Genomic DNA, 16,910 nt, shown 5'->3' on the forward strand with positions numbered 1-16,910 from the left:
AAGCGAAAGACATCAGTACACCTATACATGCCTAGAGGGACAGCTTGTCATAATTCTGTATATGTTCATAAAGTAAGGCTTAGAGATTGGCTAAAAGATGGAGGAAAAAGAGAATACGAGTCGCTAGGCGCTCATACAAGGACACAGTCGTACATACTGCATGACATAAGGTATCAAATGTTACGATCTTGGAAGAATTCCAACCACATGCCATGGTGTGACAAAGAGGCCTAAAAGGGGGGAATGCCCAAGCGTTTGGATTTATTCACAAAACAATTGCTTAGATGGAAAGATGAGCATTAAAGTATTCGTAAGAGCCATAGTTTATGAAACTGACAAGCGCATCAGTCAACATTCGAGGACAAATGTTCCAAAGGGGGGAATGATGTTACACCCCAAGTTTTTATACGTGAGAGTACGTCGTAAGTCATTGATGTAAGCTCGGAAATGAGATTATATTTGGAAGAAAATAAAGTAAGTTAATCATGTTACCTTGGAGGTTACAAATATTTAAGATCATGAATAACGAGTACCAAGAGGGTTGGAAATCATAGAAGCTAAACCAATTGAAGAAAATAAGTTTCGTCGAAAGTCGACAAGTTTCGAATGTTAAAACATGTACTTTGGGGTGAGACTAGGGTTATTAACATGATAAGGAGGTTATTATATGAGTTATTTTAGTCTTATGATATTCATTTTCTACATTTTGAAGGCAAGCAAGTTGTGGAACAAGAGTTGGCAAAGGTCATCACAAGTTACATTCATAAATTTGCTGAATTTTAGGTCAAATGTATTTGAGAATTTCCCCAAATATACTTGGAATCATGGAGTGTTATACCTACCAAATTGAAGATCTACGAGTCTAGTTTCTAACTCATTAAACCGTTCGTCAATATGACATCGGAGTAGAGAGATATTCACATTTTCGCGAGACCGCGCAAGCAGCTCCCAATGGGACCCACTTAGGCGGTGGTTGACCTACTTCAATTTATAAACGATTTGGACGCCTATTTTTGCTCATTGTTCAACTAATATTCGTCTCTAAACTTATCCTAACCCTCCTAAACATATACCACAAGGGTTTGAAGTGATTCCAAAGTGATTACACCATATTTCAACATCAAAACTTAGTTCTAGTGAAGAACAACACCTCTTTGAGGTTGTTGTGTCATTGAGGATTGTTGTGGGCTATATTTGGATGAAATTCCAAGTTGTTGCTGCTGTATAAGGTGAGTATAATAGCCTACTAATTGTGCTTAAGCTTGCTTGTATGTTGGTTAAGTTGCTAGGATGATAAACTACAAGATAATACTTGGATTAGCTTAAGTCACTTCTATGGTGTTGTATTGCTATTAAGGGTTGTTGTAAAATGAATATAACTTGGATTTTGACTTGAAGTTACTGTAGGAGGTATGTATATTGTGTTATTGCTTGTGCCTAAGGTTATCTTGATATTGATTAAGTTAAATGGATGGGCTAGACATGAACTAGTGAATAAAGTTGCTAGTTGGGGATAGTTGAAGTTGTGGATTTTTTTCGTTGTTATAAATATATGGTATAAGGCTGGAATAATTGATTAATGACTTCATTATCAAGTTAATGATACTTTTATGTTGAAGTAAGAAGTCTATAAGGATTGATAAGGGGTATACGGATTCCAATCGGAGCTTGCCGCTCGTCGTAATGTAGTTGTGACTTGTTGTGGTTATATGGTGTCTTGATATTGATAATTATGTATTGATGGATTGCTCTGGTCATTGTTGTTTGTATATGGTATTGGAGGAGGCCCTTGTTACAAGGGAGATGCTGCCAAAATTTACGTAAACGAGCTACTAGCTTAAGTTATAGACTTAGCCTTTGCTCAACACTGATTTTGAATCTCCTTATACTATGATAGATTGAGTTGACTTGTTTGAAGAGTTGCTTGGAAGTGATTAAGGACTCAACGGGTTTAAGGTATGTTAAGGCACTTACTTCTTTCTTTTGGCATGATCTAAAATGAAATGAACATAAATGATACGTTATTTCATAATGACTCTACTCCTAGCAACTAAGGTTGTCCATGTTGTTCTTTCTTTATAAAATTATTCTAAGCAAGTGTGTATGATCCTTGAATCCTACTAAGGTTCATATTGAGGGTATGGATGTCCATAGTATTCTTAAGTCACTCCAAAAGGTTTAGAAGGTGATTCCATGAGTCTAGCATGCATTATATATAGTATCTATTTTACTCTACCGAGCCGCTCTATAGTCGGCCGGGTACGGAACCTATTGTACAACCATTGATCAGTTGGGTTTACCGAGCTCCATGTGGCCGGGTACGATTCTATCGAACCTTATGATGGTCGGGTACGCTTTTACCGAGTCCTCTTTGAGGCCGAGTATGATATGATGATGATGATGCCTGCAGAGGCTAATGTTTTAAAAAGTTTATGTATATATATGTATTATGCATTTCATATCAGTAACCCCAGAGGCACTCTGATGTTACAGGTTGTATCTCCTCTATCTCTCTCTTTACATTACCGTTCTTGTTTATGGTTTCCTGCCTAACATACTCGGTACTTTATTCGTACTAACGTCCCTTTTGCATGGGGACGCTGCATTTCATGTCTGCAGGTCTCGATTGATAGGTTGACAGTCCTCCAGTAGGCTATCAGCTCAGCGAAGGTGTTGGTACACTTCACTTGCTCCGGAGTTGCATATTTGGTCAGTATGCTTTGGATATGTATTGATTGGTATGGCGGGGCCCTATCTCGACCTTTATGATTTTATGTACTCTTAGAGGCTTGTTGACAGATGTCAGGTGTATGGATACTTGTATGGCCTTGTCGGCCTATGTTTCGAGTTTACTAATGGTCATGTCGGCCTTATAGGCCCGTATGTCACATATATTAGTTTGTATATCATGTTGGGTCTTCATATGTTGAGTATTCCCTTATGTTTTATTCTTGTTCTCTCATGACGGGTTTTCTGGCTCATTTACTCATGATAACTTGTTAAGAAAGATATGTTACGTTGGTACTCGATTGAGTAAGGTACCGGGTTTCCATCGCGGCCCTTCGGTTTGGGTCGTGACATGCCGCTCCAAAGCCTATCCCAAAGAAATTTTGAATGCCTGATCTTCTGAAGTACAACGGACCCTCGGACCCCAACGAGCACGTCACTACTTACACTTGTGCGGTGAAGGGAAACGAAATGAGGGATGACGAGATCGAATCCGTCCTGCTAAAAAAGTTTGGAGAAATTTTTTCGAAAGGGGCCATGATGTGGTATCATAACCTAGCTCTGAATTTGATAGACTCATTGGCCATGCTGGCAGATTCCTTTATAAAGGCACATGTTGGTGCCATCAAGGTGGCTACAAGGAAATCCGATGTCTTCAAAATCAAATAAAGAGAAAACGAAATGCTGTGGGAGTTCATGTATCGCTTTCAAATGGAGTGAATGGAATTACCACCAGTCTCCTATGACTGGGCAGTACAGGCCTTCACCCAAGGTTTGAACGAACGAAGCTCAATGGCTTCGAAGCAGCTGAAGTAGAATTTGGATGAATATACCATCGTGACTTGGTCGGATGTCCAAAAATGATATCAGTCGAAGATTAGGGTCGAGGAAGACCAACTGGGAGCCCCCTCAGGCTCGATATATCCAAGTAGACTCCTGGCAAATGAGCCAAAGTGAAACAAAGAAAGATACCAACCATATACCGAAGATAGGAGAAATGCCCCAAGGCGTAACATACCTCGAAATGATCGAAGGACAAATCGAGGTCAGAATCCTCGGGGACTCGTGAGCAGAGCCGGATTTGACAGATACGCACAACCGATGGAGGCACCCCGCATGTCGGAATACAACTTTAACGTTGTCGTTCCAGAAATTGTATCTGCCATCGGTAAAATTAGAGACACCAGGTGGCCAAAACCTGTACTATCAGATCCGTTGTAGAGGAACCCCAACTTAGTGTGCGAATTTCATGCCACAGATGGTCATAGGACCGAAGAGTGTAGACAGCTCCTAGAAGAAGAAGCCCAGCTACTCAACAAAGGGCACCTCCGAGAGTTCCTTAGAGACCGAGCCAAAAATCAGTTCCGGCAAAGAGAGGCGAACAAGACAAATGAAACAGATGAGCTGCAACATATCATCCACATGATCATCGGAGGGATCGACATCCCGCAAGAAACCATTATCAAACGAACAAAAATATCCATCACCAGGAAAAACGGACTCGAGGTTACATACCCGATGACGCTCTCACATTCAACGACGAGGACATTGAGACCCTGTCTTAGCCTCATAACGACGCACTACTAATTTCTTTACTTGTGAATACATTTCAAATTAAACGTGTACTTATGGATCCAGGTAGCTCAGCCAACATTATCAGGTCGAGGGTGGTGGATCAGCTCGGACTACTTGACCAAATCATGCTAGCCTCTCAAGTTCTCAACGGATTCAACATGGCAAGTGAAACAACAAAAGGGGAAATCACCCTCCCGGTCAACGTGGCCGGCACGACCCAAGATGTCAAATTCCATATCATCAAAGGAGATATGAGGTACAATGCCTTGCTCGGAAGGCCATGGATACACTGCATGAGAGCAGTACCATCAACCTTAATCAAATGATGAAGTTTCCGATGAAGGACAGAATAAAAACCGTGTTTGGGGAAAACATGCAGCGAGGGAAATGTTCGTGGTGCACGATGTGGCACCGACATTGACGCCTTCAATATCGAAGGAGCCACAAGATCAGCAAACAGTGAAGTAGCAATCTCGAGTCACATTCTCAGCTACACCCGAATAAAACAAGCAAAGGACCGTGCTGTGTCCCTGGAACAAACGTTGGAAGCATGTCGAGGCTCAAAGCGCCATCACTGCTAAGGTATAATTGTCTCCTTTTTATTTTATCTTACAGTAACCTTTGTGCAGGTGTCCGATCAGAACAGTCGAAGCATTGTCCAGCTTGAAGACCTTAGGTTTTAAATCATGCGTTGCACTCTTTTCCTTCGATCGGATTTTATCCCAAGAAGGGTTTCGCCGGCAAGGTTTTTGACGAGGCAACATCTATATGCTACCTAAGGAGAAATCAACAAGTATCCAAGGCTTCTCTCCAGTAAACCCCTAATACTGGGGGGGCATCCCCCGGGAGATCACCTCCTTAGAGAAGTCAAAAATGTGCCATAAAGGGTCTCGATAGGAAAACGATGTATCGGGCCAAACGGTCGAACGAACCGTGTCCTCATAGAATAACCGAACGCCTGACAACGAAAACATGTATACTTGTTCCAAGTAGTCAAAGAATATTTTTCCTCCATCAAAATGCTTTACACTTCAAAGAAGTCTGTTATTTTTTACAAGAAACGACTCTAGAGCCAGAAATTTCCCGAACCCTCGGGAACTGACGTCAAAAACTCGAAGCCATACGACCTCCGGGTCGGAAACTTCAAACTCGTAAGCCCTCAATGAGGCAACACTAAGTTTACAAAGAATGGCTCTAGAGCCAAAAATATTTTGACATCTCGGGGACTGTCGTCAACTGTCATCCCTTCGAGCAATCAGAAACTCAAGGCTGTAAGACCCCAAACAGGCAACCTCGAGCCCGAAAGCCCTCCATGCGGCAATACTAGAAAATGTAAAACCTCCAAGAGGAATTATAAACAATATAAGACCTCTGTGAACACCTAATATTTGCCCTATATGAAAATAACTCCTAAAAATTAACCAAAAATGATTTTTAAGGGATTGTAGAAGTTTTTCTTTATTTAGTTGCATTTCATGCATTTTTAATATTTTTAAATCATAGAAAAATCATTAAAATTGTCACATTTTAATTTCATGCCATCTTAGGTTCAATTTGCATGTAGGAATTAATTTTATTAAGAAAAATCACAAAAATGGTCATTTTTACATATTTAGCTTTTAGTCTTTAGAAAGTAGTATTTTTATTTAGTTTTAAGTTAATTAGTTATTTTAATAGATAAACAATTTTAATTTTTACAAATTAGATTGATTTAGGATTTTATTAAATTTTAAAATCAAAGAAAAAGAAAAATGAAAAAAAAGATTTTGATTTAGTCTTACTATATTGGGCCAAAGTTAATTAGCCCAAATTCATGACCCAAATCCCTTCAAGCCCAAAGCCTAATACCCTAAAAAAACCCTTCTCCCTTTAATAAAAACTAAGCTAGACCCCTAGACCTAGACCTTAGACTTTTTCATCCGCCGTTTTTCAACATCAAAATCCCCCTCTATCGATCATCTTCTTCAAGCAGCCATTTTCCATGGCTGATTCTTAACCAAACCAACGACTCCCTGCTCTCATCAAACATACAAACAACCATTTCCCTTTCTTCTTCAATGAAAATGGTCTCCAAGACTTGAAATCTAAGCAGCGAAAATCAATAGCAAAACTCCCCTCCTCCCTTCACCCATCGTCGCTTCTGCTTCTTCCCGTTCTTAACAGCTCTCCGAAAAATGCCATAAACGACGACCCCCACATACATGAACAACACGCAGACACAAAGCAAATCAGAGGTGCCAATTCGAGGTTCCGTCGTGTTCGTGTCCGGTTAGTTCTTTTTTGGTCGTTGCTCAATGTTTGGCTCATTTTTTTTCTAACTAAACAGAGCTGCAAACTCAGAAATTCTATTAATCGGAAAGAAATCTGCTCACTTGTCTATTTATGCCTCTAAAATTTTCTGTTTATTATTTGAACTTTGGCTTTCTTCTTAAATTCTAGAAGACTTTTGATCTGCGTTAATATTCATTTAGAGTTAAACTTCACCCTCGCTCTGTGAAATTTTGTTGATGTTTAATTGTATATTTCTTGGTATTGTATCTAATATCTATCTTGGGTTTTTCTATTTACCTTTTTGTGATTAGATTATTTTGACTCGTAAGAAGGAACCTTGGAGGTTGTTGGATATCTTTGTTTTGTTTTCTTGCTGAATTTCTTAGCGGGATAGCCAACTTTTCACTTAACATCATGTTTGTTTGGCAAATTCTTATGTGAATTGTGATGCATACGTAGAGTTCCATTTGACTTATAATTCTCAGTAAGGGCTGTCTAATGATCATGTTTGCTGATCATCTTCATGTATACCTGTTCTCGATAGAAATAGCTTATCAATGAGCTAATTTGGCCACTATTAGCTAAATTTGTAGCAAAATGCCTTGAATCTCTTTCATTTTTGGGCTGAATTCTGAGCCCAATACAAATTCAATGTTGGTTTGGCCCTGACTAAATAACCTAATGGGTATATAGCTTTATACTAATTTCAAATTAGTATTAAATATGAACATCCTTAGTTCGCTTTAGTTGAGTACAATCCTTCAAAAATAAATCGAGGTGTGCCATTCACAATTGAATCACCTAATCTATGGCCCTCACATTAATATTATAACTTAGTGTAAAAAACATTTTGAACATTCGTAGTTTGCTTTAGGCGCATTTATAATAAAATCCTTATAGCTACAGGTACGGTTCCTGTGACGTAGCTGTGATACCTAATTCCAAATCCGAGGGTACATTTATGTGACCCGACCACAACTTCTAATAACTTTAATAAATTAAACATGATGTAGATCGTGGGTACAGTTCCCCTGACATGATTCACACTGTGTATCAAACAAACAAGTGTACGACAATCGTGAATTGTTCCAGAATAATTCCATAAAAATAATTAAAAGCGGTTATAAGGTTAAAAATGCACAATAGGTTTTAAATGTGTAGTAAATCAGATAATAGGTCAATTATTAATTGTTTAAGCGACCGTATTAGAACCACGAAACTCGGGAATGCTTAACACCTTCTCCCGAGTTAACAGAATTCCTTATCTAGAATTTCTGGTTCGCAAACTTTTAAATAAAGTCGATACTTTCCTCGATTTGGGATTTAAAAATAAACTGGTGACTTGGGACACCAACAAATAAATTATTCCAAGTGGCGACTCTAAAAAATTAAATAAAATAATTCCATTTCGATTAATGTCATTTTAATTGGAACAACTCCCTTATATCCCCTCTCGGGCGGTAAAAAGGAGGTGTGATAGCTCTGGCGACTCTGCTAGGGAAAGTCACCCAGAACTTTGGTTCAGGGTTCAAGAATTCAAGCTTAGAATAACTGTTATACTTGGCTTTATTTATTATCTGATTTTTACATGTTTGGGCCTAATGTGCTAAATGTCGCTCTTTACCGCTTTGATATTATTTGAACTGTATATAAACTGTTACGAAACCCTTCTCTTCTCATCTTCAGGGATGTGAATGCTGGCGTGACTCCTCTTCTGTTAGTATCATACCTTAAATTAGAAAGAGGCTCGGACAAGTTACAAAGCCGGATGGCCTTTTGGTTCCCGGTACGTAGCCCTCCCCCCCGGGCTCGAGTTGTCCGCTCGGGTACACCAAGTCTAGAACAATATACCAAGGTTTTAAACCTAGAATAACTCAGCCTCATGCCGGATCTCTAGTAGGAACGTTTGTTTGCATCATGTGCATTTTACTTTGGGAACTCAACACAGGGGTTGGATCCGTCCAGGACAGGTGGACTCCAAAATCAAAAGACCATCTTGATGCATATTTTATATGCTACTTGTACAATTATTTGCTTCGATTTGCATGTTGATCGGTTGCTAGATTAGGGAGGAAATTGGAAAAAACAATTGAGGTATGAGAGAGATAATTACCCACTTTTGAAAAACCTGGTGTCCAAAATATACCGAAATTCTGCCGAAATTTTGAGAGAAAAGAAATAAGGAAGAGAAAATGATTTCAAAATACTTCATGTTTTTCTATTATGTCAAAACTGGCCGAACTACGCGGGTCTGATTCTCACCGGATGTGAGAGACATAGGCAAACCTCATCGGTTCTAACCCCAATTTTCAAAAATCCAAAATAAGTTTCCTTTAGTTCCTTCTTATCTATCCTTAGAAAATCCAAAAAAAGAAGTTGTTTTTAAACTCAAAAAAGAGTAGTTTCTTTCTTTCCGAAGTCTTTCATACGAGAAAATGAAATAAAAAATATTAAAAAAAAAAAAAAAATCAGTCAAATTCCAAAACACGGGCTTCCTTCATTTTGAAGTATTTTTCCCAAAACCAAATCAGAAACAAAAATCCAAAAATATTCTTTTCTTTTTTAGAAGTGTTTCTTTTGTAAAAAATTTGAGAAATAAAAGTCCAAAAATATTTTTGTTTTTCTTTAAAAGTACATTTGTAAATTAAAGAGAGAAAAAAAGAATGAAGAGAAACTCAGAAATCCGAAATATTTTCTTAAAAAGTCCTTTCGAAAATCCACAAGCCAAATCAAAATTCAAAAAAAAAACAAAATTTTTTTTCCTACCTTTTTAAGAAGTCTTATCCCGAAATTTCAAAAAAATAAGAATAAAAATAAAATTCTTTTCTTTGTTTAAAAGTCTTTTTTTCATTTTTTTTTTAAATTGAAGTCCAAAAATATTTTTGTTTTTATTTAGAAGTACTTTTGTAAATAAATAAAAATAAATCAAAAATTTGAAATTTTTTCTTAAAAGTCTCTCTTTCGAAAATTAAGAGGCAACATCCAAAATCCAAAAATATTTTCTTTCTTCTTTAGAAAAAGAAAACAAATAAAAATTCAAACAAAAATATTTTCTTTTTACTTTTGAAATGCCCAAATTCAAATCAAAAGAAAAGAAATTTTCAGAAGTCTTTCTGTAAAAAACAAAAGGTCAAAATCAATAATCCAAAAAAAATATATTTCCTTTCTTCTATTAAAGCATTACTTTCGAAAATTCCAAAAAAAAAACAACAAAACAAAAAATTAAAAAAAACATTATTTTTCTTTTGCCTTAAAGCTTTCATGGTCTCAATGTTATAAAAACAAGAAAAAGAGAAAAAAAGTTAGTTTATTTACTCCATTCCCAATCTTCCCGAACTACGCAAGATCTGATTCATGCAGCGTCATGATACGTCGGCAATCACCATCGGATTCGATCATAACCATAAAAAAAGTGAGTGAAAAATAAACTGAAAAAAAATGAGAAAGAAAAATTGAGTGAAAAATAAAGGGAAAGAAAAGAGTGAAAAAACAAACAGAAAAAAGAGAGTGACAAAAAATAAAAAGGTGATAAAACAAAAAAAAGGAAAAGAGAGTGCCAAGAAATAAAAGAGCGACACAAACGAAATGAAAAAAATCAAGAGTGATTAGAGAGAAGCAAGAATGAAGAAAAGAGGTGCAGATTAAAAAAAAGGTTAATTAAGGCCGGGATGAAACATGCAGCCGTTCAAACACATGGTAGAAGTGTTTAACTGTTAGGTGCATTGCATCCCAACGTATGATTTCCTATATGTTAAATGTCTCAAAACTAACAAGGTTGTTGGGTGTGCAAACTAGCCAGGTTTTGTTGGTTGGTTTTGTTGGTAGTCTAGCCTCCCCTCCTTCACAAGATCCAAAGGCACAGATGGCCTCCGCAAGCAATCTACTAATCGTCAGTCCTGAGGATAGCCCGACATCGGCTATTCTACAGCTAGAGTCAGCATCTGCTGAAAAGAATAAGATGTTGCGTCTCTGCATATTGGAAATGTGGGATGCCTGGTCTAATGGTAGAGAGCCGCCAAGTGCAATCCCTGGGTTCCCTGAGTTGACCCTCAAGTCAGGTGAGGTTACCAACGCCCCTGTTCCCAACCCGCTCATCCCATGTGGGCACTCTTTAATGTTGTTCAATGATCCTGGCATGCCTTCTGTGGTTCGCCCCCAGGCATCGGTTTCAAGGGTACCGTCTCCAATGTTCACCTTTCAGGATCCATAGCTTCAATCAAAAATAACATATGTGACCTCGTACTCTTTCACTCAATCTCCGCAATATAATCTCCCGGTGGAGCAAGAAAAGGTTGTTAAAAATCCCGAGCAAGAGGAAATGGCTTGGAACATGAAGAGCCTGGAACAAAGCCTGAGAAACATGCAAGGTCTGAGTGGCCAAAAGAGTGTCTCATACTCTGACCCCTATATATTTTCCCATGTCCATTTGCCAGCTGGATTCAAGATGCCAAAATTTGAAAAGTACAATGGGCATGGAGACCCGGTCGCTCACCTGAAACGATACTGTAACCAGTTGAGAGGTGCTGGTGGAAAAGAGGAGCTGTTAATGGCATATTTTGCGGAAAGCCTCACCGGAATCGCTTCTGAGTGGTATACGCATCAAGAAATTACTCATTGGCATGTGTGGGACGATATGGCTCGAGATTTTGCCTGCCAGTTCCACTATAATGTGGACATCGCTCCCGACAGAAACGCTTTGTCCAATTTGAAAAAGAAAACTGCTGAAAGCTTCCGCGAATATGATGTCAAATGGCGTGAGCAAGCTGCCAGGGTAAAGCCTCCAATGGACGAAATTGAAATGGTCACTGTCTTTTTACAGGCCCAAGAGGTGGACTACTTCCAGAACATGATGTCTGCTCTGGGAAAGTCATTCGCTAAGGCTATCAAAATTGGGGAAATGGTTGAAAATAGTTTAAAAACAGGTCGAATCTTGAGTCACTCTGCTTTTAAGGCCACATCATAGGCTGCTCAGAATGGTTCGGAGGGTTTGATGAATAACAATGGAAGTGAAGAGGGAGCCATGACAGCTTCAAGCTCGAAAGGGGGCCCGCAGGTCATTCAGCCAATCAGATATGCTTCTTGAGGTCCATCAACACTATTATCCCTTTCAAGATGCTACTTATGCTGTGGCATCGCCTCCCTATGCGGTGATGAACGCGCAGCCTTACCCGCGGCCACAAATTATCCAGAAAACCGAGTCCACCTTCCAGAAATGCCCATCCTTACCAAGCTTCATATAATCCTCAACCAAATGATCCCCAATACAATCCTCGCCCAAGAGATCCTTTCAGAAAGAATCAGTTCACCTCTATTGGTGAATCGTATTCAAGCTTGTTCTAGAAGCTAATCAGGCTAAATCTGTTGTAGCCAGTGGCCCCGAACTGGCCAAACCCCGAGTCCCCCTCACACCGAGCTGATGCTAGATGTGAATACCACTCTGGGGCAGTACGATATAGTACAGAGGACTGTTGGACCCTCAAAAGGGTAGTTGAAGATTTGATTGAAGCCGAAAGAATTGTTTTTCAGGATGAAGAAGCTCTTGATGTGATGAACAATTTGTTGCCTGCCAACAACAGCAGGCCAATAGTCAGAATAATTTTTGAAGATGAGAAATTTGATCCGGCATTGAAGGTCATTATAGCCATTGTCGAGACAGAAGAAAAGCCGAAAAACGGTCGCCAAGCCTAAACGTTTCCCATCAGACGGGAGTCTCGGTAGCCAGTCTTGCTATCCTTTCTGTGTCCGAATTATTTCAAGGTGTGATCTGGATGTTTTACTTTATTGTTCTACTTTTCGATGTAAACCCTTCTAACTTCAAAAATAAAATAAAAAAATTCGAAAAATCAAATAAAATTAAAATTTCATTGTCCAGGAGTGTCTCTTTTCTTAATCTTGTCATTTTTCTTATTCTCTTTTTAGTTCTTTTAAATGCAGATTTCAATAGCATGACATGCTTTCGGACTTCATGCCCAAATCCTGAAACGCTGTCAGACTTTGAAATAATGAATCAAGAATTAGATCGCAATGAAGACAATGTTTAAGGAAATAAAACAAAGAGTTGGAAGAGCTGAATGAAAATTGGTTCTAGATTGGAAAGGTCCATACATTGCAACAAGAGTACTGCCAAAAAAGTGCATTGTACTTGGGACACATCGAAGGAAATGTCCCTGTAATAATTGTCAATGCAAATGCAGTCAAAAGGTACTATGTTTGATCCTCTATATAGTATTAATATTCTCCGGTTGGGATGACGAAGGCTTTCATTCTTGCTACCCAAACACCATGAACCCTTTTGTAAACTATTTGAGCCGGTTACTCTTCTTTGATTACCCTCTTTGGAACCTAAAAGTGTTATTGAAAAAAAAAATTAAAAAATTGAGAAAAAATGAAATGAAAAAAGGAGAAGAAAAGAAAGATACAAAAAAGGAAGAAAATACAAAGAAAATGAAAGAAAAAGAAACGAAAAAATAGAGAAAAAATGAAAGGAAAAAGAAAGAGAAAACAAAATAAAACAAAATAGAAAAACAAAAGAAAATCAAAAAAAAGTTTCCTGAACTACGTTCGACTTGATTCCGAAAGGATACGTAGGCAGCCTCTCTCTGGGGTTCAGTCACACCTGTCACACCTCCTTTTTTACTTACACCCCGTAAGGGGTATAAATATAAATGAGTTTTTTCAATTAAAGGACAATCAAAACGGGATCGTTTATTTGTTAAAAATCAGAGTCGCCACTTAGGATAATTTAAGGTGTCCCAAGTCATCGGTTTAAAATACCGAATCGAGGAAGTTGACTCTATTTACGATCTGCGAACACAGAAATCCGGGTAAGAAATTCTGTTAAACCGGGAGAAGGTGTTAGGCATTCCCGAGTTCCATGGTTCTAGCACGGTTGCTTTGGTTATATTTGGCTTACTAAATTGTTTACTTACTCATTTTGGAACCTATGTGCTTTCACCTCTTAACCGCTTTTAAATTAAGAAAATTATCTTGAAACGGGTCACGCGTACGTGTACCCATTTTTGGCACGTCAAAAATCATGTCACGCGAACGTGTCCACAATTAATAACGCTTTTATTATTATTGAGAAAGTTTAGCCGAAGTTGCGCGAACGCATACTTGATTTATTTTTAGAAATCGTAACAGTGTCACGCGAACGTGTCCACAATCACGATAGTATTTTAAACGGCCCTAAGGTTTCTCTACGAACATTTGTTATTTACATCTACATTATGAGATTAACACAAGAGCCATTTGTTACTAAGTGTCTAATTATGGCTCACCTCTTAATTATTCGAAATGGTCTGACTTAAATAAAGAGGAAGCCCAAAAGAACTCAAAAATGGTAAGTTAAAACTAAAGCTTAAAATGGAATAAATAAACAATGGTCCGTTCCTTTTGAGTCCAAACCCCATGACGTATACAACACTTACGAATTGAAATAATTTGGGCCAAACTCGTTAACAGTCCCAGTTTGTACACACGAGGAGGAAAAGGGGAGATTTAGGATCAAGGCCTAATGCCTTATTCTCATCCCAGACCAGCTCTCTGCGTTTAGGCTCAATAGAGCCCAAATTGAAACACGGTAGCCTTAGCAAGAAATAGGACACAAGTTCGAATCCATAAACCAAATAGGAGATTGACCTCTAGCATTTCACATCTCCAATCATCAAACAAATGGACAAAACTATGGGTCATGACTATTGAAGCACTGAATAAAGATGCACTTTACTGTTTTATCTTTCAAAAGGAAGACTCATTTCCCCAACTGCTGAATAACCCCCTAAGGCTGGTTCAAACAATTCGAGCAACGAACACTTGGGACTAACTGACCTCTATAAAGCCATAATCCCAAAGATGGCTCTGTTAAGCTGTAACATTTATGGACAGACCCTAATGCGTGAAATGACCAAGTACAAACACCAGTAAACTGAATTTGACAAACTGCAGCTACCAATTATCATCCCCTAAACATTTTTCAATAGCGTACATGCTTAAATCATCACAATCAACTTGAGATTAAACCATAATTTGCAAAAATATAAACAATAAAAGAGCAGATGCAGCGAAACTCATACCCAAAAGCACAAAAAAAACTGTATGATTGTTTAACCAACATAATTCAGCTGAGTGTCTTTCCCATTCCTATTAAACTACTATGCAACTAGTCAAACAATAATTGTTGCAGCTAATTTTCATGTTAGCAACCTATTAGTTACAGCCATCATAATAAACCGTCACTGTACTAAGTAAATAACAAATCATAGGACACGGAAACAGTAGCACTGATCTAAGGAGCCAAGACATATTGGAGCTATTTCATTTCATTCTGCAAGTCAAAACTTCATACATGGCTTTAAATTCAGAAAATGTGTACCTGGAGAGAAAAATAAGAGAAACGATGGGGATCAGCACAACAAGATAGTATCAGCAGATAAGCAGCAATACCAGCTACAACACAACCCCGGATTGAAGAAATTGAACCCACAGAATCGATTATAAGTCCAATAGAACAGTAATTTTAACACAGCTTGACCCAAAATTTTCCGGAAATTAAACTCAAACCATGTTAAATCTATGTGAATCAGAAAACTACTTTAGAAAATCAAAGAAGTTTTCTAGATTTCTAGCTTTTCCAAATCTCCTGTGATTTTTTTTGCAGTTTTCTGTATTTTTTTGGATTTCAGCCCTCAAAAAAAATCCCCCTTCATCCTCAAGTAACAATGCCTTTATAGGCAAGTTACTAGGGCAGTTTTAGGGTCTAGTTATTTTATTTTAGTCCTTTTCAATTTTTTTTTGGCTACTTAGTCCCTAAACTTCTGACTTGTTGGCCAAGTAAGGCCTTTTTCAGCTTTTAGGAAGCTTCCTAGACAGTTATCAAAAGATTCCTTACCCAGGCTTCTCAATTTACCCTTTTAAACCCTGTTAATTACCCCTGGGCCAGGCAGAGCTATGGATCGAATTGACCCCATTTGAAATGTTGATGGGTCAAGTTTGACCCCAACACTTAACAGGCCCCTATGAAGGATTCGAAAATATCCTCAAAGCCCAAACAACATCGAAAGCTCAAACAAAATTTCTTGAACCTTTCATAACTAAAATAAGCCCAACAGACTAATTTTTTTTTAAAATTAAAACGACGAGCTACAAACAAACCACATATTCGAATTAACCTGATCCAATCATATGATTGGACAAGCATAACAGAACTCGAACGGGCAATATGCATAAACTAAAATGGAATCTTCAAGAACTTTTACGAGAAAATTTTAAAAACTCACGGCATAAATACAAACACCATATAAACACAGAAACTTGTAATCACTGCTTTAATACTTTACCAAATTCAAATCAAGAAATCTAACTAAGGAGAGACCTGAGGAGAGGGAGAGAGACAACGAGAACGAACAGAAAAGAGAAGAAGTAGAAAGATAGAAAAAGAAAAAGTAAAAAAAATACCTACCAAAACTCGGACAGTGTAGAATGGAACCCGACTCTTCAAATCTTCGAATTTTCGGCCAAATCTAATATTAATCATGTGTTCTTGAAAAGAATACACGAATAATGTCATATTAGACCTAAATCTTTCACAGCAACTCGATTTGGGATTTTTGAATTTTTAGGGCTCATCTTCAAATCCAGATTCGACGAGTCTGGTGAAGATTCGAGGAAAAAGGGGTGTGGATTTGGACTGAGGAGAAGGAGAGGGAGCTAGGGTGTAAATTTTATGGCCATCGGAGACCTACCGCCGTCGTAGGGCGATTTTCGGCAGCGGTGCACGACGAGGTTACATTGGGAGGGTTCTGAGATGGTGGGAGACGAAGAGACGGGGGTCTGAGAGGGGAGGGGGGATCCGTTCAGACATTTATATATTATTAAGACCCACGGTTCATGTCCGTTGGATTGCAAGAGATCAACGGCTCAGATATGGGGATATCAAAACGGCGTCGTTTGGTTGGGGAAGTGGGGCTGGACCGGGTCGGGGCGGGTTTGGGCTTGGGTCCGTCGGGTTTCAACGTGAGAGATTGGTTTGGGGCTGGAAAATTTGAATTTTGGCCCAAAATGATCTTTCATTCGTTTTCCCTTTTTATTCTAAAAAAAATTTTCTTTTCAAAATTAAAACCTAAATTAATTTCTAAACCAAATTATATTAACTAACTCTAAATAATCACCGCAACTAATTAAAAACCAAATTCAAGGAAAAATTACCAAAATTCTAAATTAAAATTAAAAAGTGCAAAATAAACTATTTTTTGTGATTTTTCCAATTTTTATAAAATAACTAATTTGTTAATTTAATCCTAAAATGTAGAATTAAATCCTAAATGCAAATGCATCAT

The 16,910-nt window shown here is 38.1% G+C and overlaps 1 protein-coding gene across 1 annotated transcript; it reads left to right on the top strand.

Moving 5' to 3' along the window:
- Nucleotides 1-6,198: 6,198 nt before the first annotated feature.
- LOC142162832 (uncharacterized) lies at nucleotides 6,199-12,482 on the top strand. Its single transcript, XM_075219803.1, has 2 exons — nucleotides 6,199-6,570; nucleotides 8,260-12,482. The coding sequence occupies exon 2, from the start codon at nucleotides 10,892-10,894 to the stop codon at nucleotides 11,534-11,536; it is 645 nt and encodes a 214-aa protein (XP_075075904.1). The 5' UTR covers nucleotides 6,199-6,570; nucleotides 8,260-10,891; the 3' UTR covers nucleotides 11,537-12,482.
- The last annotated feature ends 4,428 nt before the right edge of the window (nucleotides 12,483-16,910 follow it).

This window comes from Nicotiana tabacum, chromosome 8 (assembly GCF_000715075.1).
Source record: "Nicotiana tabacum cultivar K326 chromosome 8, ASM71507v2, whole genome shotgun sequence".
Taxonomy (NCBI): Eukaryota; Viridiplantae; Streptophyta; class Magnoliopsida; order Solanales; family Solanaceae; genus Nicotiana; species Nicotiana tabacum.